At 41.7% G+C, this 26,192-nt stretch overlaps 2 protein-coding genes across 5 annotated transcripts in view; one reads left to right on the forward strand and one right to left on the reverse strand.

Annotated features, from left to right (window-relative positions):
- Nucleotides 1-20,289, forward strand: part of DNAI7 (dynein axonemal intermediate chain 7) — a 47,760-nt gene extending 27,471 nt beyond the window's left edge. For all 4 annotated transcript variants that reach the window (XM_074937405.1, XM_074937421.1, XM_074937413.1 and 1 more), the window contains 9 exons: nucleotides 4,729-4,832; nucleotides 6,051-6,321; nucleotides 9,350-9,455; nucleotides 11,704-11,870; nucleotides 12,810-12,960; nucleotides 15,190-15,404; nucleotides 16,201-16,368; nucleotides 16,628-16,741; nucleotides 18,654-20,289. In XM_074937405.1, coding sequence (XP_074793506.1) covers nucleotides 4,729-4,832; nucleotides 6,051-6,321; nucleotides 9,350-9,455; nucleotides 11,704-11,870; nucleotides 12,810-12,960; nucleotides 15,190-15,404; nucleotides 16,201-16,368; nucleotides 16,628-16,741; nucleotides 18,654-18,929 — 1,572 coding nt within the window. In that variant the 3' untranslated portion in view covers nucleotides 18,930-20,289. The remainder of the gene's footprint in view (nucleotides 1-4,728; nucleotides 4,833-6,050; nucleotides 6,322-9,349; nucleotides 9,456-11,703; nucleotides 11,871-12,809; nucleotides 12,961-15,189; nucleotides 15,405-16,200; nucleotides 16,369-16,627; nucleotides 16,742-18,653) is intronic.
- Nucleotides 19,163-26,192, reverse strand: part of IRAG2 (inositol 1,4,5-triphosphate receptor associated 2) — a 64,802-nt gene continuing 57,772 nt past the window's right edge. The window contains exons 32-39 of the mRNA XM_074937393.1: nucleotides 25,052-25,186; nucleotides 23,178-23,325; nucleotides 22,107-22,150; nucleotides 21,374-21,448; nucleotides 21,235-21,299; nucleotides 20,672-20,773; nucleotides 20,385-20,492; nucleotides 19,163-19,684 (exon numbers count right to left, since the gene is read on the reverse strand). Coding sequence (XP_074793494.1) covers nucleotides 19,441-19,684; nucleotides 20,385-20,492; nucleotides 20,672-20,773; nucleotides 21,235-21,299; nucleotides 21,374-21,448; nucleotides 22,107-22,150; nucleotides 23,178-23,325; nucleotides 25,052-25,186 — 921 coding nt within the window. The 3' untranslated portion in view covers nucleotides 19,163-19,440. The remainder of the gene's footprint in view (nucleotides 19,685-20,384; nucleotides 20,493-20,671; nucleotides 20,774-21,234; nucleotides 21,300-21,373; nucleotides 21,449-22,106; nucleotides 22,151-23,177; nucleotides 23,326-25,051; nucleotides 25,187-26,192) is intronic.

The following is a 26,192-nucleotide window of genomic DNA, read 5'->3' on the forward strand; positions in this document are numbered from 1 at the left end:
TTGCAGCACTATTGAAAAGTACCCCTTGCGGTTTATGTACTCGCCGGCTTGGTGCTCCGGTGCCAAGATAGGGATATGGGTTCCGTCTATGGCCCCACCACAGTTAGGGAATCCCATTGCAGCAAAGCCATCCACTATGACCTGCACATTTCCAGGGTCACTACCCTTGATATCAGCAGATCTTTGATTGCGTGGGCTACTTGCATCACAGCAGCCCCCACAGTAGATTTGCCCACTCCAAATTGATTCCCAACTGACCGGTAGCTGTCTGGCGTTGCAAGCTTCCACAGGGCTATCGCCACTCGCTTCTCAACTGTGAGGGCTGCTCTCATCTTGGTATTCATGCGCTTCAGGGCAGGGGAAAGCAAGTCACAAAGTTCCATGAAAGTGCCCTTACGCATGCGAAAGTTTCGCAACCACTGGGAATCGTCCCAGACCTGCAACACTATGCGGTCCCACTAGTCTGTACTTGTTTCCCGAGCCCAGAATCGGCGTTCCACAGCATGAACCTGCCCCATTAGCACCATGATGCATGCATTGGCAGGGCCCATGCTTTCAGAGAAATCTGTGTCCATGTCCTGATCACTCATGTGACCGCGCTGACGTCGCCTCCTCGCCCGGTAGCGTTTTGCCAGGTTCTGGTGCTGCATATACTGCTGGATAATGCGTGTGGTGTTTAATGTGCTCCTAATTGCCAAAGTGAGCTGAGCGGACTCCATGCTTGCCTTGGTATGGCGTCCGCACAGAAAAAAGGCGCGGAATGATTGTCTGCCGTTGCTCTGACGGAGGGAGGGGCGACTGACAACACGGCTTACAGGGTTGGCTTCAGGAGGCTAAAATCCACAAAGGGGGTGGCTTTACATCAAGGAGTAGTTCAGGCAGGACTTCACGGAGGGTTCCAATAAGAAATGGTGCACCTAAGTTATTCTTATTGGAACAAAGAGGTTAGCCTGGCCTCTGATTGATACATGGCTAGATCTACCTCGCAGCACCTTCTCTGTGAGTGACTGCAGTGTGACCTAGAGGAATGAGTCCCCTAGACAGGGGAGGAGGCAAATGAGTACAAAACAAATCTGGTCTATTTCTTGTTTTGATCCACTCCATCTATCTTTTACATCTTTGGCTGGCAGCAGACGGTGCAGAAGGACTGCAAGCCATCCACATCTCATGGCTGCTCGGCAGAAGATGGTACAGTACGACTGCTAGCCATCCTCATCTCTTGCCTGCCTGGCAGAAGATGGCACAGTACGATTGCTAGCCATCGTCATCTCTTGCCTGCCCGGCAGAAGATGGTACAATACGATTGCTAGCCATCGTCATCTCTTGCCTGCCCGGCAGAAGATGGTACAATACGACTGCTAGCAATCCGTATTGCCTGCCTGCTCACCATTAGACGGTTCAATACGACTGACTGCAGGACTAAAGAGAATGACCTGGTCAAGTCACCAAAAATTTAGTCCCTGCGCCCATGTCTGCCCAGGCGCTCCCAGCCGACGTGGCCAGGAGCACCTCGGACATGACGAGGACGGCTATCAGTCATACTGCACCGTCTGCTGCCAGAAGGCAATGGGTTGCTGCTACTGTGTAGCAATGCCGTACCGCGTCTGCCAGCACCCAGGAGACATACGGTGACGGTTACCTGAGCGGGCTCCATGCTTGCGGTGGTATGGCGTCCGCACAGGTAACTCAGGAAAAAAGGCGCGAAACGATTGTCTGCCCTTGCCTTCACAGAGGGAGGGAGGGAACGGGGGCCAGACAATATGTACCCAGAACCACCCGCGACAATGTTTTAGCCCAATCAGAGTGCTCCATTGGGCTGCTCTGGACAGCACTCTCAACTCAGATGCACGATTGTTTGCCGTTGCTCTGACGCAGGGAGGGGCGACTGAGGACACGGCTTACAGGGTTGACTTCACGGAGGGTTCCAATAAGAAATGATGCATCTAAGTTATTGTTCTTATTGGAACAAGGAGGTTAGCCTGGCCTCTGATTGATACATGGCTAGATCTACCTCGCTGCACCTTCTCTGTGAGTGACTGCAGTGTGACCTAGAGGAATGAGTCCCCTAGACAGGGGAGGAGGCAAATGAGTACAAAACAAATCTGGTCTATTTCTTGTTTTGATCCACTCCATCTATCTTTTACATCTTTGGCTGGCAGCAGACGGTGCAGAAGGACATATTGCTTGCCTGTTCACCATAAGACGGTTCAATAGGACTGACTGCCGGACTAAAGAGAATGACCTGGTCAAGCCACTAAAAATTTAGTCTCTGCGCCCATGTCTGCCCAGGCGCTCCTGATCGACCTCACACAGGCGACCAGGAGTACCTCGGACATGACAATGACGGCTACCAGTCATATTGTACCGTCTGCTGCCACAAGGCAATGGGTTGCTGCTACTGTGTAGCAATGCCGTACCGCATCTGCCAGCACCCAGGAGACATACGGTGACGGTTACCTGAGCGGGCTCCATGCTTGCGGTGGTATGGCGTCCGCACAGGTAACTCAGGAAAAAAGGCGCGAAACAATTGTCTGCCCTTGCTTTCACGGAGGGAGGGAGGGAAGGGGGGGACTGACGATATGTACCCAGAACCACCCGCGACAATGTTTCAGCCCCATCAGGCATTGGGATCTCAACCCAGAATTCCAATGGGCAGCGGAGACTGCGGGAACTGTGGGATAGCTACCCACAGTGCAACGCTCCGGAAGTCGACTCTAGCCTCGGTACTGTGGAAGCACGCCGCCGAGTTAATGCACTTAATGCACTTCTGTGGGGACACACACACTCGAATATATAAAACCGATTTCTAAAAAACCGACTTCTATAAATTCGACCTTATTCCGTAGTGTAGACATACCCTTAGTCTGTCTTAAGATTCAGCATTTGATGGATGTTGGTTGTCAGGATTCTGTGGTAAAAGATGTAGATGATTTGTGTATATACAGGGAGCTGTCAACTTGTTTACTCCTTTGAACCTCAGTCTGGTTCTCTGCCAGGGTCTGGTCCCTGGTGCCATTTTGTCCAATGGTACCAACAGGAATAACTGAATTTCCAAAACTGTTTGTATAATCTTCTCTAAATTCAGATATGGCTTTCTCTAACACTGTAGTAGGGTATTTCTGCCTGGCACTGGTCTACTGAACTAGCAATTCCCAGCCTGATGGGAGTTGCTCTTATGAAAGAACTTCTCAGTTCCCATCTTGGTATCCCTCATGTTACTTTCTCTCTACATGTTGCTCCTTTTGTATCTGAACACAGAATGAATGAAGACAGAACACTTCCTTGATAGTATAGTGGTCATCTTTCAGGTTACAGTTAGCTCTTCCTTTGATCTTCAACTTACAATCTTGATGGCCACAGGTCAGCTTTCACCTTATCCTTGCACTGTCTGAATATACTTATCAAAATGTGCTGCTTCTTTCTATTTCGCGCTGATATTTTAATATTTGTATATTCTGTGATGAACCGTATCTTTAAAAATTGTAGATTTTTAGTATGTGTTTGTTTCTGTGAGAGACAGGATGCACAGTAGCTCTTAACAAACAGCCTTGTTATCCTGTTACTGGTTGTAAGGGTGTAATAGAATTTTGTCTTGCTCTGATATAACTTTATGAAAAGGGGTTTTCAAAAAAATAGCTGCCTCTGACATTCTTGTGAGTACATCTGCCTTACTCCCACTTCTTGTCCTTGGTGGAGAAAGCAGATTTGTAAGCTAACACAGCTGAAGTCAAATTAACCTATCGCTTACCAGTTTGTCCCAGTGTCTCTTTACATTTTATAACTTTGGAGAATCTTCAATAAGTATAAAATGCTAGCTCTAAGGTTACTTAAATAGATTTGAAGGAAGGGGATCATTACACATAGGATGTTTTATGCATAAGCAGCAGTATAGAAAAATATGTGACGATATCTATGCGAGAAGCTGCCAAAAAGGAGGACATATTGGCGTCAAAATATACACTCCTCAGTTTTGAGAAGTTGTTGTTGGTAGTGATGTGAAGTGCAGCCAAATACCACAATAAATGGGTGCCTTATAGATACTGGATTACTATTATTTGATTTATGTAATTCTGATAGGTGTGCACAAGACTTTATCACAGCTCAAGTGTACCAGATAAAAGAGAAAAAACAACAAGGAGTCCTTGTGGCACCTTAGAGACTAACAAATTTATTTGGGCATAAGCTTTCGTGGGCTAGAACCCACTGACTACCTGGAATTTACAGACTAAAGGCATTGAGTGGCTGTAATACAATGCCAGGCACCTAAACTAAGGATAATGTGTGGCCATTATAACTAGAGTGTATCACAGAACAAATGGGTTTTCTGGGCCTTTTTACAGGAGTGCAAGAACTGACCATTATAGTGGCAAGTCCCCACTTAGCAAGAACAAGGGGAAGACTCCGTCTTTCTAGGGCAGATAAGAAATATGTCATAAATGTGATCAGTTAATTCACTGAAGTAAATTATACAGTAATCAATAACTTTTTAACATTTAAGCTAGTGATCCCACTGAAGAAAGTTTTATAGTTTTAAATTTCGTATAGGCTGTTACAAATTATCACATGTAGATTTTACTTAATTCAGATGTTATCCTAAGAATTTATAATATTTGCTCAACTTTTTAATCGTTCTGAGTGCAAAGACAATAGCAGTTCTGTCATCAGGTTCAAGTACATCAACTCCATCCTAGTTTAATTTAGAGTAATATGCTGATTTGTTTTTTGTAGAAGGCTAATACTTACGCAGATTCTGACAGTGGAAATATGGAGGTGGCCATAAAAGATAAAAATATCACTTTCTGTATCTGGGGAAACCTCAAGAAGAATCCAAGGTACAGTACAAAAGTGACCTTATTTCAAATTAGCTCTATCTTTGTACGTCTCTATGGAATAAAGACTCAGGGCCAGTTTCTGACAACCCTTATTCATGTTGAGTAGCACTTTATTCCACAAGTGGCCCTTATCTGCCTGGAGGGAGTGGGGAGTGTGCCAGACACTGGAACTGTGGAAGACAGCTGTAAGACTGCCTTCTGAGGACTCCCTTGCAAGCCCTAGCGTAGGGGGTCTGCTGGGGGTAGGATGGCTATGTTGGAGCAGGGCTGCAGCACTCTGGAGTGTTAGGACAGCACTGCAGCCTATAGGGCAGCCTAGGGAGGCTTCTGTAACTTATGCCCCCTAGGGCTGTTTACATTATTCTGTGTGCAGCAAAGGAGCCTTGAATCAGGAGAGCATAAAAGTGGCTTGATGTTACATTAGCATCCTTCGATTGGGCACAGAATGTGCTGCACCTTTTAAAGCACAGCTCAGAATCTCACCCAGTGTTCCTAAGCAAAACATCGAGGCTTATGGGTGGAAGATTTTATAATTCTAGCCAATATCTTCTTGTATTAAAATGGGCAGAAGGAGAGTTCTCATTTGAACAGGTCTCTGTCTGCTTGGTCAGAAATGGGACCTCCAGTCATACTATGGCAGGCCAAAGATCCATGGGCAAAAAGGCCCAAGTTCTTGGGTACCTGATTTGACACAGAATTGATCTCCTTCTGTATGCCTTCTAGCCCATTTCCTACAGTGGCACAGAGGTGATGTGCTTGTTCTCCTAGCTTGGCTCCCTTTACCTTAAGTGCCACCTCAGCTTGTTTGTGCTAACTGTGGAGAGGGACTTAATACAGACAGCAGCTGCAGTAATCTATGCAGAAATGTGCCTAATAAATTAGTCCAATTTACCTATGCGGATGCTGTATAGAACAACTGACTCCCCTCCCTCCCCCCTCTGCCTGGCCATAATCCTTAACTGCATGCAGAGCTTAATTCCTTTAATTCTGTTATAGCTATCTTGGAGGGGCTCGTGGCAGCTCTCAGTGCTGGGTGAGCATTTGATGACCATCTAACCCATTTCTCCAGTTTTGTTCCCCAGACTGTGGAATATGGTAAAAGGTAACATAGGTGCCTGTATTACTGTGATTAATGTACTGGAATATTGAAGTGTGATGTAAAAATAAATTATACTGACTTTACTAGAGAATTCTTTTGTTTTAATTCTCTGTTTACAGATTCAAAAATCATATGTTTAGTGATGCAGAAAATGGATTTGACCTTCCAAAGACAGTGGCCACAAGTGATATTGCTGTCCGCATCTTGCACACTCATTATGATCATATTTCCCCACTACAATGCATTCCCAAACTGCACTTAAAAGTGCAAGCCCCAGAAAGCAAACAAGAATTAACTGTGCTTTATGATATGAAAGAAGAAAAAGAAGGGGAACAAAAGAGTGGAGAAGATAGCGACTTGGTAATTGAAAAGGAATCTGATGGAAGAAAGGTAAGAAAGATGTAAAAGGTACAGCATGGACAGTGCTGTCAGTTAATGCCCAGCTGCATCGTATTAGCATCTTAACAGATCTTTACATGTCTCCCTTGTGCCTTAGAAAACAAAAAAAGTCCTTAAAATGTTCATTCTCCTTATAAAATAATTCCTCCTTTTTGGAGAAGGTCTTGCAGTTGAGTTCCTTATAACTAGTAATGGGCCTACCTCAAAAGTACTAGAGGTTCAGTATGGATAAACCCTGAAAAGGTAAGGGAGCAAATCCTGAGATCTTAACTCAAGTTTTATCCAGGTGAAGTTCTTCTTGAAGTTAATGGGAGTTCTCCTTGAGGAGGACAAAGTAAGAACTAAATATCTCAAGATTTGTCCTATAGTGAATTTTTAAAACACTTTTAAACTGTAGTATCTAAGCACTTAGATACAAAAACTAAAACCAGATAGAACCAAATTCTGTTATTTGCACCATATAGAATTTAGCTCCATAGGTGACAAAGCTATCCATAAGCACTGTTGCCACCACCAACTAAACAAAAAACAAGACCAAACTAAATCAGCTACATGCCATATTACATAAAATGTACGTCGTGCCCTGAAGGTTACCAAACCCAAGCTCAGGCAGGCCACCAAAACTAGAACATGCCAAAGCTAGTGATTCTCAACTGGAGAATGCTCTGGGGCAGTCCTGCAGAATTCAAATCAAGGACCTGACAGCAAGAGCATCTCAGTCAATCTTAACTGCTGTAGCAGGATGTAGGGTGAGATACAAAAACACGGAACCTTTTGAGCCAATTCCACAAAGACTTTTGGGTAACCAGTCGTCTTCTGCCCACTCCAGTGGCATGGGTTGTTCCTTGCAACTACCCGAAGTATCCTAAACCTTCTCCCTTCCTTGCAGTCACACCCTTCCCTGTAGTCCTTCTCATTTCTGGTTATCTTCTCAACCACCTACCTTTTGAGATTGGTTGGATTTACCAAGACTGGCAAGCTCTGAAGCTGCACAAGGTGTGAGATGAACAAATTGCAATCTTACAAATTTGGGGGCTATGTAGCTGCACCATCCATTGTAGACCACAAGCGAGGGAAAGTCCAAATTCTTAGGAATTTGAAGTGACCATCCTCAGCTTAGGGCACAGCACACAGATTGCCACACTGGCTGGACTGCCATGAATCTTGAGAGATAGGGGAAGGAGAAAAGAAAGAACAGCAATTGGAGAGTAGAAATGACTGTTTTGATGGAACGTTGTAGTAGGAATCAAGATCTGTGACTGGTGTGGATCAGGGCATGGATAATACCAGATAAAATTGTAAGACATCACTGTAAGAGGGTCATTCAAAAATGTTAATAAGTATTAGAATGAACTGATTCTGTTTACAGAAAATTCAGTGTCCCACAAACCACACACAAGAGTCCAACAGTGTCAGGACAGTCTGAAGGGGTGCAAAGTAGGTTTTAGAATGGAATGGGTCTTTACTCTGGTGTTGTGGCTGTTTAGTCCCTGTATATTGATGGTTTTGCCACTAGAGGGCTGTCAAAGTACCATCTCTGTTAATCTGAATCTCTTCCAAGTAATATCCCAAAGGAATACAATGGCTTTTTTACTCTTAGTAGCTTCTATGGCCTGTAGGTTAACAGGCAGTTCTAAATTACTCTTATTCCGCTGCCCAACTTTCTAGATAAATAATTGTAAACTACCATTTTGACATCTTATTGACATATATTTACAGCAGTGGTTCCTGGCCTTGTTGTGTCTCCCTCCACCACATTTGCTGCAAAGCAGTGCCTGAGGCAGGTCATCCCCACTCCCTGCTTCCTTTACATAGGATTGCCAATTTTGGTTGGACGTATTCCTGGAGGTTTCATCACATGATATAATCTTTAATTAAAGATTAATTCCTGGAGAGTCCAGGACAATCCTGGAGGGTTGGCAACCCTGCTTTTACACCATGACATATCTCACCTGTCTTATTGCCTTTCTCCTATATTTTTCTGGCTTTTGCTTTTCATTCCTCGTTAAGCTCCCTATCTTGTTCTTTCTCCCACTCTTCTCCTCTCTCTTCCAAGTCTTGTTCCCTCTCCAGCAGTCCTCACTCTTTTCCTGTTCCCACCTCAGGGATCCGCTTCTCTCAACCCAGGTCGCTCACCTAGGATATCTCTTATGGTTCTGTTTGCCCTGAGATTTTCCCTTCCCCCAGTTTTTTTCTCTAGTTCTGTCCTTCTTTCTGTTGCTGCATGGTCTCTCTCTGTTCCCCTGCAGGGCAGGCATTCCATACAAGTCTGCAGGCTGCCTCTTGCCACAATTCCATCACACAGTGTATACGGAGAAGCACTTTAATCCACCTAGCGGAGGGGAAACAAACATGCAATGAGTGCCTGGCTACTTTCCCCATTGCTGTGCTTCCCAGAAGTCTGCCACAACAGGGGTGAGGGCACATCTAGGATGGAAATCCAAAACTTAAATAACTTTGTTAAAAGGGGAAACAATGAAAGGAATGAAAAGTCTCATAGCATAGGTACAAACAAAAGTCATAATATCTGAGTTCTATGTTTGTTTCTATTACAGTTCCTATCTCTGGCCCTGCATTAGCTTTCTCATCAGAAAAATGAGGCTAGTAATACGTACTTCACATAGTGCTGTGAGGCTGAATTCATTAATATTTGAAAAGTGCTTTGGGATTTTTGGAGGGAAGCTGCTATAGAAATACAATTAATTATTACACGTGTTCTCTCTATTTATGTATTAATATGTAAAGCTGATTACCTGACTTAGACAAAATCCAGACTGCCTGATTTTTGTACCAAAATCTGGTTTTGTCAGCTAGCAAATTAAAAAGTGTCATAATGATGCATTCTGGATATTCCTACACTACAGCCCCATTCCTCCAGTAAGCTTCATGCACATCTCATTGCATGATGAGGACCTTACTCCTTCTCCCGAGGTTCTCATTTTCACAGAGAAGCTACACTATTTTTAATTGTGCCTGTCTCACTGTAATCTAAAAACACGATATTTTGTTTTTTAAATAGAGTGCCATCTCTTTCAAAGACAGCATTAAAATCGATCCTGATGAAAATGAGAAGCTAGAAGAGGAATCTGATAAGAAATCAGAAAATGTTAGCACCATTTCAGGAGGTACTCAGATTTTACATGGAGTATTGCAGAATTATATAAACGTCTGATTTTACTCTAGGCAAACACTGGAGCATACAAAGCTAGTGTATATAATGTAGCCCCAACACCTACATGGACAGAACAAAGATGACGTAGATATTGCTCTCATTTTATATATTTATAAAATATAATACATTACAGGTGTCTTGAGGTTCCGGCTAGGTATCTGTCTTGGCTGAATAAGGTTCTTCCCTTGTTTTTGAGTTAGGCTAAGATTGTCAGTTATTGAAGCTTATGCATAACTGGGAGCCCAGGAATAGTTCCTTACTTAAGCACATGCTTAAGTAAGGTGCTTAAATGCTTAGCTGAATCAGGGCCATAATCCCAGGAAAGAGACCAGTGCTAGTTGTAATCTTCTTTCTCATATAGATCAGCCATCAGTTTCTCCAACACTTCTAGATCCTTTAGTTTAGTAAAATCATTGATTTATTTTTTACACTTTCTTCTAAAACAAGATGACTGTGTGTTGTGCAGCATTGATTATCTGAGCTATAGAGCCTTTTAAAAGAACTTTCCAGTGGGTGCTGCCCCAGCAACCAAACTGTCAGGTTCACATCTATGGACCACACAGGTAGGTATTTCCCTTGGGATTTTTCCAAGGCGTGGATTTTAGACATTAAGCACCTTTAAAAATCCCAGCCTTAATATTAACTAAGACCTGTGCCCAGAAATGGCATAATTATTTTTATTTGTTTAAGGTCTTTTTTCTTCATTGTTTTAGTGTGAAAATGTATGTAAAGAGCGCAGTGTCTTCTCTATCTTGAATATATTTTTACAAGTGTTAAAAAAGATCTCAACGGTTTAGCTTGGGAGAACAAGTATTTAGCTTTGTTTAGAAGAAGTTTAAATATTTTTTTTATTTAAAAAAAAGGAAAGCCAAAGTTGTAGTTAATAGTACAGTGGATTTATTACATAGATTAGTATACTATATTATTAATAAGTATACAGAGAGCTTAAATTGTAGTATGCACACAGTATACTTACAAAAACTACATATATAATATGTGAGCGCATATAGTATTCATATAAAACTAGCAACTCTTTCCCATCCCACTCTAAAAAGACCTGGAAACACATTACACTGGATATTTTTAGTTTGTTGAGATTACCTCATTTTTAAAAAATACAGTCTTTTATTTAGCAAGTTTTATAATACAGTTATTTTATCTTGTGTTACTGAACAGAGTTTAAGTGGATCCTCATAATAAATTGTCTTCCTTATACTATGATATCTAACATTTTTCATGCATTTTTGAACATTGCTAGTGACCATCCAGCCATCTACATGATATTGTTACAGGGTGAAAATCCTGTATTATTTTCTTTAAGTGCTTAGAACTTTTAAAAAACATTCACCATTGGAAAGTCTCTTACGAATTTTGGTAAGGAATTTCCTCTAATCCACCATTGCGGATTCTCTAAGGAATTTTGTTCCACAGATTGATCACCCTCCATCCCTTACTAGGTTAAGTATCTTCCTTTTCTAACTTCAGTTTGTGGCCCCATGTCTGCCTTACATGCACTTTCCATAACCCCTGTAGGATCTTATATAACATGGGGGCCAAGTTCTTCCTGTTAGTTATAACCAGTGCAACCTCACTGACTCCAGACCAGATTCTTCTGTCATTTACTGTTGTGAAACTCCATTGTGTTTATTGAGGTTGCACAAATTATAACCAAGACCCTGATTCTGTAGGTGAATCTGCTTGAGCAGACCCATGAAGTCACTTACAGAATCAGGCCCTAGTAGTAGGAGAAATGCACCCTTCTCTTTAAAATCTCAGTACTAAAAACATGAGAAGACGGTGCAATCATTAGGTATGGATTAGTAAATCCCGTGGTGGTCATAGGTCTATGCAGCTACAGAGTGCCTTGGTTACAAAGAACAGGAGTACTTGTGCCACCAAGTGCCCATAGCTGGCACATCAGCCACATGCCTAATTATAACTGGGGGCCCTACAGTTCTTAATTTAAGGCCCCACAAAACCTAGGTCCAGCCCTGAATAAGCCTTCTATTCATTTTTGTTGTCCGTCTAGTTTTATCCATTCCAATGAATCCTTTAAAAAATCCGTAGACCACCAGTAGGTGGCGCTGAGATGTTGCAGAGTAGAAAGCCATTTTAAGTACATTTAGACGCTGTATGCGCAAAAAGCATTTGGTACTTTATTCAGATGTTGAATTAATACATGATATTTGGTTGTTATTTAGTTCAGGTTGCACCACTGCAGGTGGCCACTGATGAAAAAGAAGAAGAGATAATTGGCGAAAATGTAGTTGATCTGCACCAGTTCACACCAGTGGGTGGAGTGTACCTTATTGATGCACTGAAGCTCCCACCTCAAGCCAAACAAATCAAAGGCTGGACCATGGTGGAAGTAGGTCAAGATCTGAAGCAAAATTGCACCCAATGAATCTCTTTTAGTTCTGATCACCCTGGAAAGAGTTGCCACAGTTCTGGAGATTTGTCAATATAGAGTTCACACTGTATAAACAAACAGTTCTATCCTTTGAGTTTCTGTGCACTGAGATTAAAAGCCGAGTTTTCAAATCATGCTCCTCAGCTGCACCTGCAAACTTTCTTATATACCTGTGGCATCCATATAATGGGTGTGTGTGCATTCAGTTCTGTTAAATGGAGGTAGCACAAACATCTGAAATCACTGCATTTGAAAATTCTCCTAAAGATGTTGGTTAAAGGAAAAGGAAGTCCTTGCTTCATTTTATAAACAGAAGGATGGGTTAAAGCCTATGACTGTGATAACGGAGCTTTGAGTTTCGTTCCAGGCTCCGCTGCAGACTTTATGGTCCTTAGGCAGTATGCCTCAGTTTCCCCAATTGTAAAATTTGAGATCACATTTACCTGCATCACAGGATTTTTGCAATGCTGATCTCATTAATAGACATAATTTACATAAACTGCATTTGGCTCAAGTAAATATGTTCATTGGCGGACTGAAAGACACAACTCCCCATCCCTAACCCAGCACCTTCAGGTAGAGCTGCAATACAGCCCCAGTGCAGGCAGTACTTGAATATCAGACATATGGGCTGGAGTAATAGCTGCCGCCCCTCTCTGTGGCTGTACAGTGTTTGTAGAAAGCCCTTTGAGAGCCTCAGATGGAAGATGCAGAAGAAGCAAAGTGTAATTTGCAAAGTTTCACAGATGTGTAGAATTATCAAATGATATATAAAGTTTTTAGCTCTTTAGATTGTATTTTAGTGAACTCTGCAGAGGACCAAAGTGGATTACAAAATTTAGTAGTCTGTTGCTTTTTCTCATGACATTTTATCTTTTCTTCACCTTTCCATCAAAGTTACTTGATGTAGGATTGGAGACATATCCCTATCCTCCAGAATCAGAAGAAACTGAAGATGCCACATATCCACGTATAGGGGTGACTCTTAGACTTCTTGACAGTGTGATATTTTTTGAGGAGCCTGTGGTTGCCAGATGGGATTCTGCAGGTACAGTCAGTCTTCAGCCAGCTGTTACACACAAATGCTAAATCCAAAAACCTCTCAAGTTCAAGTCCCAGAATTCAGATCTGGATTTTAATTTTTCCAAAGTTCCTGGAGTATTTGGAACTCAGACTTTGGCAAGTCCCATTATAGAGATGAGATCCAGTTCAGATCCAGAGTTTGGTATGGGCCCTTCGCTGTTCATTATCTTTGATTTTTGAAAGCTTAACATTCAATTGGTGCATAATTTCGATTAGACACAAGATCTTGTTGCTCCCTTATTCAAACAGTCTTCTGTAAATTATTTAGAAGTAAGGAAAATGTTGTATAGTGTTTCAGTCCTCATTCAAGTGATATGTCTTGGTAATTGGCTCCATTAAAAAAATCTTTCTAAAACAGTGATAGGCTATTATCTCTGCTTTACTGTTTGGGTTTACATGTTTTAGCTCCCATATAGTGTAAATATTAGAGCAAGGCAGAGAAAGTTATTTCATTTTGTGAAAGATTTCAATATTTCAGTATTTAATTTCATTCTGCTTAGGAACAAAAGCCCAAAATTTCAAAATTCTCTGTGAAAGGGGATTGAATCCTAGCTCTGAGACAGTCTTCTTGGAATGCTGTCCTAGCGCTGCAGATCCTGGCGTCCCTGGGTGCCAGACCCTGGAAGTCCTGGTTTCAGAATTTACCTTGTTTCTGGAGAAACTTAATCAAAATTGAACTGCGTCTGAAGAATGTTTTGATTTCAATAAATCGGTAAATTCCCATGGAAAAAATGTTTTGACCAAAGTTTTTTGGTCAGTTGTAGTAAATATGTTTTTCTTCCAGTTCTTGCTTATGTCCATTCCATGTTAGGTGTGTGTGCTTGCCCCATGCACCGGTGCTAGAAGGTTTTCCCGCAGTGGTAGCTGTAGGGCTGGCTCTGGCACCCTCTGGAGTGGCACACTATAAGAAGTGCTGGCAGCCCTCCCCCCACCTTCAGTTCCTTCTTACTGCCAGTGATGGTGGTGGAACATCCTTTTGCTTCGGCAAGCAGTTGTACCAGTGGTGCTTTTCTACTCTGCCGCTGATAGTGACAGCTCATTCAACAAGAGCACAGACAGCGTCAGCAGCATTCCTGGCTCACATTCTGATCCAGGACATCTGCAGGACCGCAAACGTAGTCATCTGTCCATGCCTTCACCACCCAGCAGGCCTGAGATGATGCTGGCTTCAGGAGAGCGGTTTTGTAATCCATGCATCCAAGAATCCTGGTCTACCTCCAGAGGCACTGTTTGTGAGTCACCTAATATGGAATGGACATGAGCAATCACTCGAAGAAAAAAAAAGTGGTTACTTACCTCTCCTAACTGTTGTTCTTTGAGATGTGTTGCTCTTGTCCATTCCATGACTCACCCTCCTGACCCTCTGTCGGAGTTCCAGCAAGGAGAAACTGAAGGAGGGGGGAGGGACAATGGCACCTCTTAAACTGGCATATACCCACTCCACTCCAGAGGGTGCCAGAGCTGGCCCTATGGATACCACTGGGGAAAATCTTCTGGCACCGGTGCATGGGGCAAATACACACCTAACGTGGAATGGACATGAGCAACACATCTCGAAGAACAACAGTTACGAGAGATAACTAACCGTTTTTTTTCTCAATGTGCAAACAACCAAATTACAATAGCCGGCTTGAATAGAACTAACTTACCATCAATAGTGCTGCAGTTCCTCTGTGCCATTTATTTTAGTCTCAACAGTGTAACAGTACACCATTGATGGTTATGAGAAAAATTATAGCTAGAAAATTTAATTACAGTACATAAATCAATCTTGAGCCAAATTCTACTTTCAAATCATATATATTTAAAAAGCCAAATACTGTTCTCACACCAGTGTTAATCCAAAGTAACCCGACTGGATGTCAGTAAAGTTATTCCAGATCTACATTAAAGTGGAATTTGACTCTTTATGTATTAAAGTTTGAGAGTAGTATTTATTATAAATGAGCTCCCAGACTGTTAGCTGCTCCATCATCTGTGTTTTCATTTATCATTTTTAGGCTAGGGAGAAATTTTGATACCAATTGTAAGACTATCTTTCTCTTAACATCTATTGTCTGTATTACATGCCTAAGGTTCTCCAGAGCTCAGCATACCACTTGACCCAAGTTCAGTATTGTGCTAACACCACCAAAAGCAGCAGCTCTAACAATTTTTTCCTCTTTTTTTTTTTTTAAATATGTATATAATATAGGCAAACAATGGAGAACTGATGGTATCAGTGACATAAAGTACAAAATGAAAGAGAAACAAATCTCTTTTGAGATGGATGCTTTTTATACAATCACACTGATTCAGGATGCTCACCTCAATATGCCATATCAGTCATGGGAACTGAGACCTAATGGCACAGATGAATTACTTTTCACTGTTGTTACAGCTTTTGCAGAAGTTCAAATGCAGATTAAGGTACAGTAAATCTCTTGATACATGCAAGTCAACTACAGACCCTTATGGTTATTTATCAGAGCTAATTTTTGAGTCAGGCTGCCCTAGTAAGGATGAAAGCGTGAGGATAATTGTGTGTTGACCCCCCCCCCCCCCATCATGGAATTGGGAAGGTGCAGGGTAGGGAATAGAACTGGTGCTTTAGCCTAGGTTTTTGCCCAGAAGGGCCAGCAGGCAGCATACTGCTAACAGAGTTCTAATTAATGTATTTTGAAAGCTGCAGCTCCCCCCATCCCATGTTAAATTCAGGACCATCATACAAAGCACAGCTCGCCACAAATTACCCCTCTTTCCCCCTCTAGTTTATGAGTCTTAAAAGGCAGCTCTTCAATTTTAATGCTACTTGCTTGGTGTAAAATCTCCTCCTCTGATTTACATACACAAATCTACTGTCTAGTTACCCTCAAAATCTGACAGGTAACTGCCAGCTGAATTAAGAGCCACTATGGTGGCAATGTGCCGACACACTACTTATCCTAAACTCTCTTGGCTGAGAACACTCTAGAGGCAGGGGTGAACAGAGCAGAGTAGGTGCTGGGCAATAGCAGACATGCATCCTTCCCAGTGCAGACAGACACCCGTTTGAAGTTTTGGTCCTGGCAGCTATTGGTTGGTAGGGTATGGGGTGCAGGTGAATGTGTATGCATCAGAGGTATTTATAAAGTAGTCATGAGAAAAAAGTAAATTATTTTTAAAAGGCCTGAAGTACAGAATATTTTTAATCAGTAAAAATTGTTTTTATTGCTTCATGCAACAGGGTAATCAGTGTATGCTGTCTTCAATAACTGTGGATGGGAGTGAAAAACTTTCCCACTTGACAGGAAAATGGACATCTCCAATTGACCTGATCATTGCTTTGAAAAAGGCTGGAGTGAACATTTTCCCATCAGACTACTCTTACAAGTACGTCTGCGTGAACAAGAAGGTGAGACAGCTATGACCTACTTTTTTTTAAAAGATCCAATTTTCTACTTGTAGACAACATTTTTTGGCACAAAGGTGGATCTACGCCATACAGAACCCTCAGGTACCTGGGTGAGACAGCTGCAGAGCCACCCAAAGGAGCAGGAACCAGAATCTGGCCCACTATCTTTTGACCAGAGCTTGCCTTCAATGTGGTCGTCTAGCATAAAGTGGTGTGATTTGTTGGATCCGTGGTTTCTGATTTGTACCCTTTGTTACAGACTCCACTAGCAGAAGTCACAACTTATCAACAGATGGCGCTGGTTGCATCTGCTTTTGCTTTCAGTTGGAGCAAGTGGAATCTGGCATCTGGTCAAGATCAAGTAGTTTTTAAGGTTGCTATTTTAGACTTAGTCCAAAATAATGTAATATATGACTAGATGAGCAACACTGAACTACAGCTAGGTCATGTTTCTGAAATGAAGAGCTTTCTCTAAGGCCTGGCCCCTGCTGAACTCACCTATACCTTTGCTAAGTAACAGTCCTTTGGCTATTGAGATTGCATCTTTTGGGGTCTTCAGTTACTCTGCTTAACAGTTCTATATGCCAGGTGACCTATAAGCTTGGTTATGAAAGTTTAGCACAGTCCAGGGCTACCTGGTCTCTCCAGCTCTATCGCTGGGTACAAAAAGGATTTTCATTCAAAGGTAGGCTGAGTCAGAGTCCTCCATTACCCATTAGATATGTGATGATTTTATTAGTTGGCCAGCTGTAACCTGAGCTCGCCTTCCCTTCAGAGCAGCCCACAGTGCTCCTCTTTTGCAGGCAGACCTCAGGTGTCAGAGTTTTAACATCCACTTCTTTCAAGGCATAGAGAAGGGAGATCCTTCCTCACTTACTTTCTGTTCCCTGCTAGGACACAGAGGAGCTCTTTTGGCAGGTAGGTAGGGTAGATTCAGTTGCAGCCTCTGACTGCAGGTCAGATAATTAACCCCTTGCTATTATAGGTCATACATTTGCTCCCACCCCCATTTGAGAGGGGAAACTAGTAGTCACACACATTTCTACAGGTTAATATACAAAATATCCTTTTGGTCAAGGTTGAGTAATTTTGTTCTGTAAGACTTACGCAGTGCAAGACAACAGCTGTTAACTCCCACTTGCTAGATAAATGCCATTAGTAAATTTGGAGCTCTAAGGCAAATAATTTTAACAGCATTATTGAATAAATGAGTCTACAATATTCCCCCCCTTTCCTTGCATTTGATGAAAGATAAATGTCACAATGGACAACTTTAAATCACCACCACTTTTCAAAGAATCCTCAAGAGGAATTAGTGAATTGCTATGATTAAGGTATCTTCTGGCCAATCACCAGGAAGCTACAATGTTAATCTGTTTGAGTAACTGAGACATTAATCCTGGAATCGGAGTTACTTGGCTCAGTGTGTTTAGAGATACTAGATGTGTAGGGACAAATAGTTACATATGCAAGATTCCTGTTGGCCTTCCTGAGGGAGCCTGGGTACCTTGAACAGGACCCTCAAAAGCCAGCGAGCTGGGTGGGGAGCCACCTAAATTTAGACAATACAAAATGCAGAGGATGGGGTGTGCGCCTCAGGTAGGGTGGAAGGGACAGTCCAGTTACCACTTATAATTTACAGCCTCTCTTCTGGATTTAGGTGCCTAAACCTAGTTAGCCAGCTCTGACAAAGAATCATGGTGGCCCAACATCTAAAACCACAGTGGTTAGAGCATTCACCCAGGAGGCAGAAGACCCAGGTTTCACATCCATGCTCCTCTTTCTGGGGGTGAGGGGACAGGGGGAGAAGGGGACTTGAATCCAGGTTTCCCACCTCCTGCTGGAAGTGCTGTAACCCATGCAGTGTTGGATAAAACACCACCTTCTGCTGTTGTGTGCAGGGCCTGATCCCATAAGCACTGTAGAGGGAGGCATCTGAGGACATCTACCATATTAGCCCTTCCCTGACAGAACAAATGCAGGAGCTCAGACTAGACATTTCCCTAAGTCATGTACTCAGCATCAGGACTTAAGTGGTGGTGCATGTGCCCACTGACATTTGGCACTATGGGGATTTTGAGGACCTACATTTTGGATTCAGGCACCTTCCTCTTTTGATCAAGACACTTAGGGCGAGATCCAAAGTTACACAAGTCTCTGCTGGAGCAGGGAATTAAGCCTGGGTCTCAGCATCCCAAGCTATCAGCTTTCCTCCCTACATTAACTGTATGTCTATCTAGAAAATGTAGTAATGTTACAGCATTTATTCTTCCATTCTGCTGTAGGTGAGTGAACACCTTAAAACCGATGCTGTTAAAGATGAAGACTGGTCCCTTTATATGTTTAATGGTCAGCGAGCACAAAGGCTCATGATCAGTGAAACTAGCGAAGCCTTCTCAGAAGATCTAGCGAACAATACTGAATTTCATTCTACTCTGTACCATCTGATCAAAGATTTTGCCAGTGAAGAAGCAATTGAAAAAGTAAAGAAAGCCAGCTGCCTATTTATTGATGCTGTATACCAACTGCTCATTGCTACTAGAGTGTTAACATACTCTTAAGCCAATATTTTAAATTAACTTTATTGAGCATCAAGAACTCGGTCAATAACGTTACATTTGATGTCTGTCATTTCACATGCAAATCAAAACAGCTTTTTAAATGCCTAAAAATGCATTAAGAAAAAGTTTGTGAATAAAATTAGTTACTTTCTAGTAACTACACATTTAGACCCATTTATTACAAGCTTCAAAAGGAGAGACAGCTATTTTTTAAGTTGTTCTAATCTTGAACAGGATTAAGACATTTGGGAAGATAGTCTTTGTGGTCTGAGGGGGAAGTTGTATTTCCAAATCATGCTTTAAAAATGTTTTACCATTGAAAGTTAAGTATAGTCTAAAAAGCTTCAAAATAAGGGATTTTAAATATACTACCTCAACTCATATTAGAAAGTTAAAGTAATTCTAGACTTGAGCGCTATGTTTACACTAGTTTATATAACACAAATTGAGTCAAACAGGAAGTCTAGGGGAGGAAAAAAAAGATTTTACAAATTAAAATACAGATTGTGTGTTATACTGGTGGTGGTCCATTGTGTTGAAGTTTAGTATGTGGCCACAGCAGTTGTTGTAGTGATGTCCAGGAACTTCCAGTTCCCACAGGGGCAGCATCTGCAGGTCTTTGGAGAGAGAGACCTGTGAGGAAGCTTGTGAGTGCAGCAAGGAGTACAATGATGGTAAGAGAAATCCAGAGAGTTTTGTTAGCCTTGGAGAAGGAAGTCTTCAGATGAGATGCCCACGATGACATGATGTTGCAACTGTGGAGAAGCCATAAACATAGGACAGACATGCTTTTCTTCAAGGTTTAAATATCATATTGTCTGACTACTAATCCAGAATATAAATTGTATGTAATGAAGACAAGTTTGCCGCTGTACTAATAGCCAGCTACACTGGCATGTTATATTCTGGGTTTACAGTGCAGGCTCCAGTCAGCACTAGATGCTAAAGATGTTTTATATAAAACTCTGAAGAGGCACAAAAACTGTTTTCAAAGGCAAATATGGGATTTCTTCACACATTCCATTCATGTTAATGGAAAGTGTGTGGCTAAATCTCCTAGTGGACATTGCAAATATCAGCCATTTTTTCTGCAACAAAAGGGTTTAATGTATACTCCAGTGCCTTCCTCTGTAAATTTAGAATGACAGGGCTATCTGGACTAGTTAAGAACTTAGGCTTTGATCTCTGAGGGGCAGTGTTGAGGCAGAGCACCACACTGCAAGGAGTCACATCTCAAGATGAATTTGTGAGCTTGTAATACCAGAAGTTGTTCTGTTCTTGACTAGTACCAAAAGTAGAGCTTTAACCTGCTAATTCGATTACTTAATGCTGCCTACTTTGAAAGGCTGACATCAATAAAAAGTCAAGATTACCACTCTGCTTCCTCTTCCCGTGTCCTCCACCGGACCACTACTTCCCCTTACAGAAATTCATGTTTGCAACTGAGAAACTTACGCTGATCCTAGACTCCATTTTGATGGATTTTTCCTCCTTTCAGTAACACTTAACTTCCTTGCTTTGTCTTCTTGTATTTCTTCAACTGATGGTTGCGCCTGTTTGGTTCTGCAAGTAAGTTTTAGAACTTAGTTTCCTGGTAAACACTCATCAATACACATAAACAGGCACATTTTTATAAATAGAGTAAGTATTCCAGTTTACAACAGCTTTGACATGCAACATGGTGTCAAGCGCAAGAAGCAAGCCCACCTTAAAGTCTTGCAGATTAAGTAATCAAGACCTACTTTGTTTCAGACTTTTCTTCCTCAGACTCCGTCCAGGAATATGTGCTAATGAATCGTCGCAGTGAAGGACGCTTCTCATTTTGTTTTGATCCCAGTCGGCCCCTGCCAAATGTGCATACTTGAAAATAAGTACTTCAGCTAAAGCTTTCAGATCACAGTAAAGAAAATAACTTCAGTGCAAGATAGAGATAAATGAGCATGCTTATTTAATGTTGGGGTAGGCTATGAAGATTTGGGGAAATATTTTTCAAGTTTGAGTCCCAGTTTAATATTTAAGCAGAAACTATAAGGTGCCAGATTTTCAAATTTTCGCATGTCCTTGCAGTTGAAGTCCATGGGAGCGCCGAACCTCATAAATTTGAACTTCAGGCCTCTTGATGGGGACACTTGGGTGTGACTGTAAAAGCTGAACTTTAAGGTTTACATAGCATAGACATTTACAGCATTACTTCCAAAAGATCCTTAGTAAGCTACTCCAGTGGAACGGTTTACTACAGCCATAATGAAGTTGAAAAATTAAGGCCCATTTAAAAACAAACAAACAAAAAATCAAGTAGCCTTACCAACTGCTTGATCGTCTGTTGCATTTGTCACTTTTTTCATTTCCATCAGTTCCATATAATTGGGCCTGTAAAGGAAGGTAAAATGCAAACTGACCAGTTTGAGAATGAAAACAGTCACCCTTTGACAACCCTTACTTACCAGTGGCAAACCACTACCAGTGTTTCCAATATTCCTGGGCAATGCTGCAATACTGACTCTTCGCAGGGATGATGGCTACACAAAGAAGAGCTATTAACAACTATTATGCATTGGTTAGATTAACCACTAGTTTTAAGCATGTTAATTGGAGGCGTAGATTTATAAAAGTTGATGTTTAGTTAGTATAAACACTAAAAAGATACATCTGGGGTTATTACTGGGTAGTACTTGAAGTATACTTTTTTAAATAATTTTACATATTAATATGCGGGTTATTTTCCAGATTAGAAACATGCATGGATATCTGCTACTGCAAATTCTGAAATTTAAAGAGGTCTTAAGTTAACCTACTGGAGCGCAAAATATAGATCGTATTGCCAACTTGCTTTTAGATACCTCTTGGCTCAGTATGTTAAAGACCACTCTTTTGAGGGCTTCATTGTTGAGGACCCCATGAGAGCAATAGTTCTTGAACTCAAGAGGGACGGGCCTCAAAACCAGGAGAGATTATGGACCCACTTACAAGCAGCACATTGAAATTTTAAGTTTTTCCATTGAAATGTTAGCGTATCTAATCAAGTTAGTTTGCTTTTGTGAGTTTAGGGAGTTACAGAGAGCCTAATAGATACAGCTTTCATGTGGATGTTAAGCCCCAGTGGAGTACATGTACAAGGCAGCTCTGAAGAGCACACAGCATTCCATTTACTTTTATAAATTTCAGTGGTACTGGTACCTTGAAGTTGAGAGAACTTGGAAGCTTTTTATTTGTAGATTCATCTGTAAAGAGGAAATGGTATTGTAAGCAGATTTTTAAAGATTGCCATTGTGGAAGAGAGCCTGATGGTCTGACCATCTGCAGGTCCTATTTCAGTTTATAGCAGCTAAGCATCTCGGGGGGGAAAAACCCAAGCAGCAAGTGTCAAAAACAAATCAGTGTTGTTGTGTCTCTAATATCCTGGGCCAAACATGGCTACAAGGTGGGTGAGTGGATCTCTCACCCACTGGTCTCTCTAAAAAGAGATTTTAAAATGGCCAACGAACAAGTAAATACTGGATACAGCTAGAGACTTGTAACCATTAGCTCAAACTACCTAAGCTAGTTAACATTGCACATTACTGCATGCCCTGTGCAGGAGGGGTCACTTCTTAACTAGACCTTGTTAATGAGCCCAGCAGATCTACTTTACCTTTAGCAAGTTAAATCTGTTTTTACAGGATGGAGTACTTCTCCGGGCCAATTTTTACTCCTTCCTTCTTGGCTAAAGAGCTTCTGCAAGGATTTGTGTGCTGTGCACGTAAGACTAGGATCTTTTAAATTTAAAGAAATGTGCTCTGATTTTCAGAGCGCTGAACACCTCCAACTCCCATTGGAGTCTCAAAAGCTTGGAGCTTCTGAACTCAGGCCACTGAAGATTGATCAGATGTACATTAAAATGAACATCCAATTTGTAATTTACTGCATATAAGAGTTGAGTTCACCAGCCTGTATTGCACCTTCCAAAGAGGCCTGCTACTCCATGAGTGAAATGAGAGATGTTTTCAGAGATTCAGGAGGATCTGCTTAAAAGTCTGAAGTTATAGTTGCCCTTAAATGTTTCCAATAATCATCTAAGTGAGGACTATCAATAAGTTTTTCTGCTGCTACACATTACAGTTTGGTATCATAACTGTACAGGAGAGAAAGTATTTCTATAGCACCTCCCATCCAAGGAAATCAAGCAGCTTTATAAATACAAGCTAAAGGGCTCAACTGATGGCAATTACTTAGAAGAGAAATGAAAATATGCTTAGGTTTAACAATTACCTTGATCCCCAAAGGAATTAAAGCATCTTTCATTTTGTAGCAAGACCTGTTTCAACTCCTCAAGTTCTGCATGCTCTTTTGTATACATGCGTTTCAAGTTTTCCACATGTTGAATCATCACTTCTACTGCCTTACTGACACGGCTCTCCTAGCAAAGTAAATGCAATACTTGGTGAAAGACGTCAGCTCTTCAGGACATTGAATTATGCTTGGAGTAAAACCACCCACATAATCATTCTAACTTATGGCCTTTCATATCCATCCACACAACAAACACACACTCTTGTCCGGGGTCTCAACTCACCTCACATCTTGATCACAGCAGCTTCCTTTTTCTCAATCTTGCCCCACTCATTCGTTCAAAGATGAATGCAAAGATGCTGCAAAGATCATTTTCCTAGCAGACCACATCACCCCTCTGAATCCCTCCACTTGCTCCCCCTTTCTCTGTCATACACAAGCTGCCGGTCTTCAGTTTCGAGGCCCTTCATGACCTATCATCTCTCATTCACTATTGAGATGTTGACTTCTGCCTCTGATTGCCCATGATGCCAGTCTCATGTTGGCCAAGACATAAGTAACATCTGTCAGGGATGATTTAGAGCAGGGGTTCTCAAACTGGGGGTCAGGGGTCACGAGTATTATTACATGAGGGGTTGCGAGCTGTCAGCCTCTACCCCAGACCCTGCTTTGCCTCCAGCATTTATAATGGTGTTAAATATATTTTAAAAAGTGTTTTTAATTTACTTGGGGGGGGGGGGGGGGAGTCACACTCAGAGGCTAGCTGTGTAAATAGTACAATAGTTTGAGAACCTCTGGTTTTGATACTAATTATTCCTGCCTTGGTGCAGGGGACTAGACTAGATGACCTGTCGAGCTCCCTTCCAGTCCCATATTTCTATGATAAGTAACTTGCCTCATTTCTTAGTGGGTATGATTGGGAGTTAAATGGATCAGTAGACTAGAGATGGAATATCTGTACTAGCTGAGATAATGGGAAAACACCCTGATACCATTTACAATGGACAAGATAAGCCTGGAATGGAAGATGAGGTAAAAAGTAGCTCATGCATGCACACAGTATGGATAGGTACAAGGATTGGTTCCTGAAGCGTAACCAAGCCAATCCCAAAGCATATGATACAATGTATAGTTAGGAATGCATGTGTTATAGTGTTGGTAGAAATGTATACCAGGAGAAAGTGTGTGTAACTTTGGGTGTGCGTACCCTATACCTATACCCATCCCTGATGCTTTAGTTTGATCAACTCCACATAGGTTCCTTTTGTTTGGCATACAGCAAAGCTAAGTGACGAATACTGGAGTTTTGGAAGCGGTCTTGAGGGGGAACCCCAATATCTCCATCCCCCACTTGTTAAGTTTTCAGGCACCTTCATGCTTTCCCCCATACTGCCCCTCATGCTTGGGAGATGCTTCCTGTAAACATCTGCAAAACACATTTTTATCCTTCTTAAAACCTCCCCTTTTCCATGATGCCTATAAAAACTTGACAATGGATAGGCCACTGGTGTGCTGAGACCATTGCCTATCTCACCTTTTCCTTGTACTTCCATCTATCTTGTCTTATACTTAAATTGTAGGCTTTTGGGGATAGGGACTGCTTTTGTTTTACTTGCACAGCACCTACCACAGTAGGATCCTGGTCCGTGAATAGGACTCCTAGATGTGACCGCGATACAAATGAGCATGCAGATCACCAACATAACATGCTTTTTAATAATATTGTTCCAGTAAATTGTGTACTGTATAAAATACAAGTTCAATTACAAATACTGAGTGGAATCTGTTAGAGAGATCTTTAGACTAAAGAAAGCTTCCTTACTTTACATAAAGTAGTAATTGAATCCGATTACCTGATTAATGGCTCCCAACATCTCTGCTCTACTAGCAAGTCTGGCAGCATACTGGCTAAGGAACTGCAAGCTTTCCTGCAGCTTCTTAACGATCTCCTGTGCTTGGTTATCTTCATCACACAAAGGTGCTAGAGACTGAGAAGTTCATGGGCGGAGAGGGAGAAGTGGGGAGGAAAGAAGAGGGAAATGTAACAGCGCTAATAAGTGAGATGCCAGTCTAGCGGCTTGTGGAGTGAATGTTACTCTGCAAAGGAAGCAATCACACCTAAATGGGATTCTGCTTGGGCGTACCTGTTTGCATGATCAAATATGTTAGGGCCAGATAATCAGTTGGTGTAACTAAATTCAGCACCGCTGGAAAAAGCAAAGGAGTTACGCTGATTTACACCAGCTAACAACTGTAAGCTTGACATTCACCTTATGGTTTTATTAGCTCACTACAAGAGCACTCGGAACAGAAGAATGTCCCATTTGTTGCTTTCTAAAAAACACTCTTCAGTGTCTGTAATATACACATTTAAAAAAAAAAAAAAAAGGGACCAAAAAACCTCAGTGCTAAACAGAGCCATATTTGACTCTATTTATATGATCAAATCCAAAAATAAAATCCAGCAAAAACTTTACATTAAGTAAGGCTGTGTACACACTACCACTTATATCGGTATAACTTGGGTCGCGCAGCGGTGAGAGTAAGCCACCCCCAAATGACATAAGTTACACTGACCTAAGTGCCAGGGTGGACAGCGCTACATCGGCAGGACAGCTGCTACCATCACTCGTTGGGGGTGGATTAATTAAGCCGACGGGAGAGCTCTCTCAGCATCAGTACCGAGGAAAGCTCTCTAATGTAGCCATAGCCTAAATGAAGTTACTATAAGCTGGGTGTGCAAGTGGTTGAAAGACTGTACTCAAAGGAGTAGTTATCAGTGGTTTGCAGTCACACTAGGAGGATGTAAAATATTTTCATTAGTTACTTGGATAACGGAGAGGAGAACGTGCTTAGAAAGTTTGTGGCTGACACCAAGCTGGGAGGGTTTGCAAGTACTTTGGAGAACAGGATTAGAATTCAGAATTACCTTGACAAATAGGAGAATTGGTCCTGAATTTCATATTGATTTCATAGAGAAAAGTGTAAAGTAGT

This window comes from Natator depressus, chromosome 1 (assembly GCF_965152275.1).
Source record: "Natator depressus isolate rNatDep1 chromosome 1, rNatDep2.hap1, whole genome shotgun sequence".
NCBI lineage: Eukaryota > Metazoa > Chordata > Testudines > Cheloniidae > Natator > Natator depressus.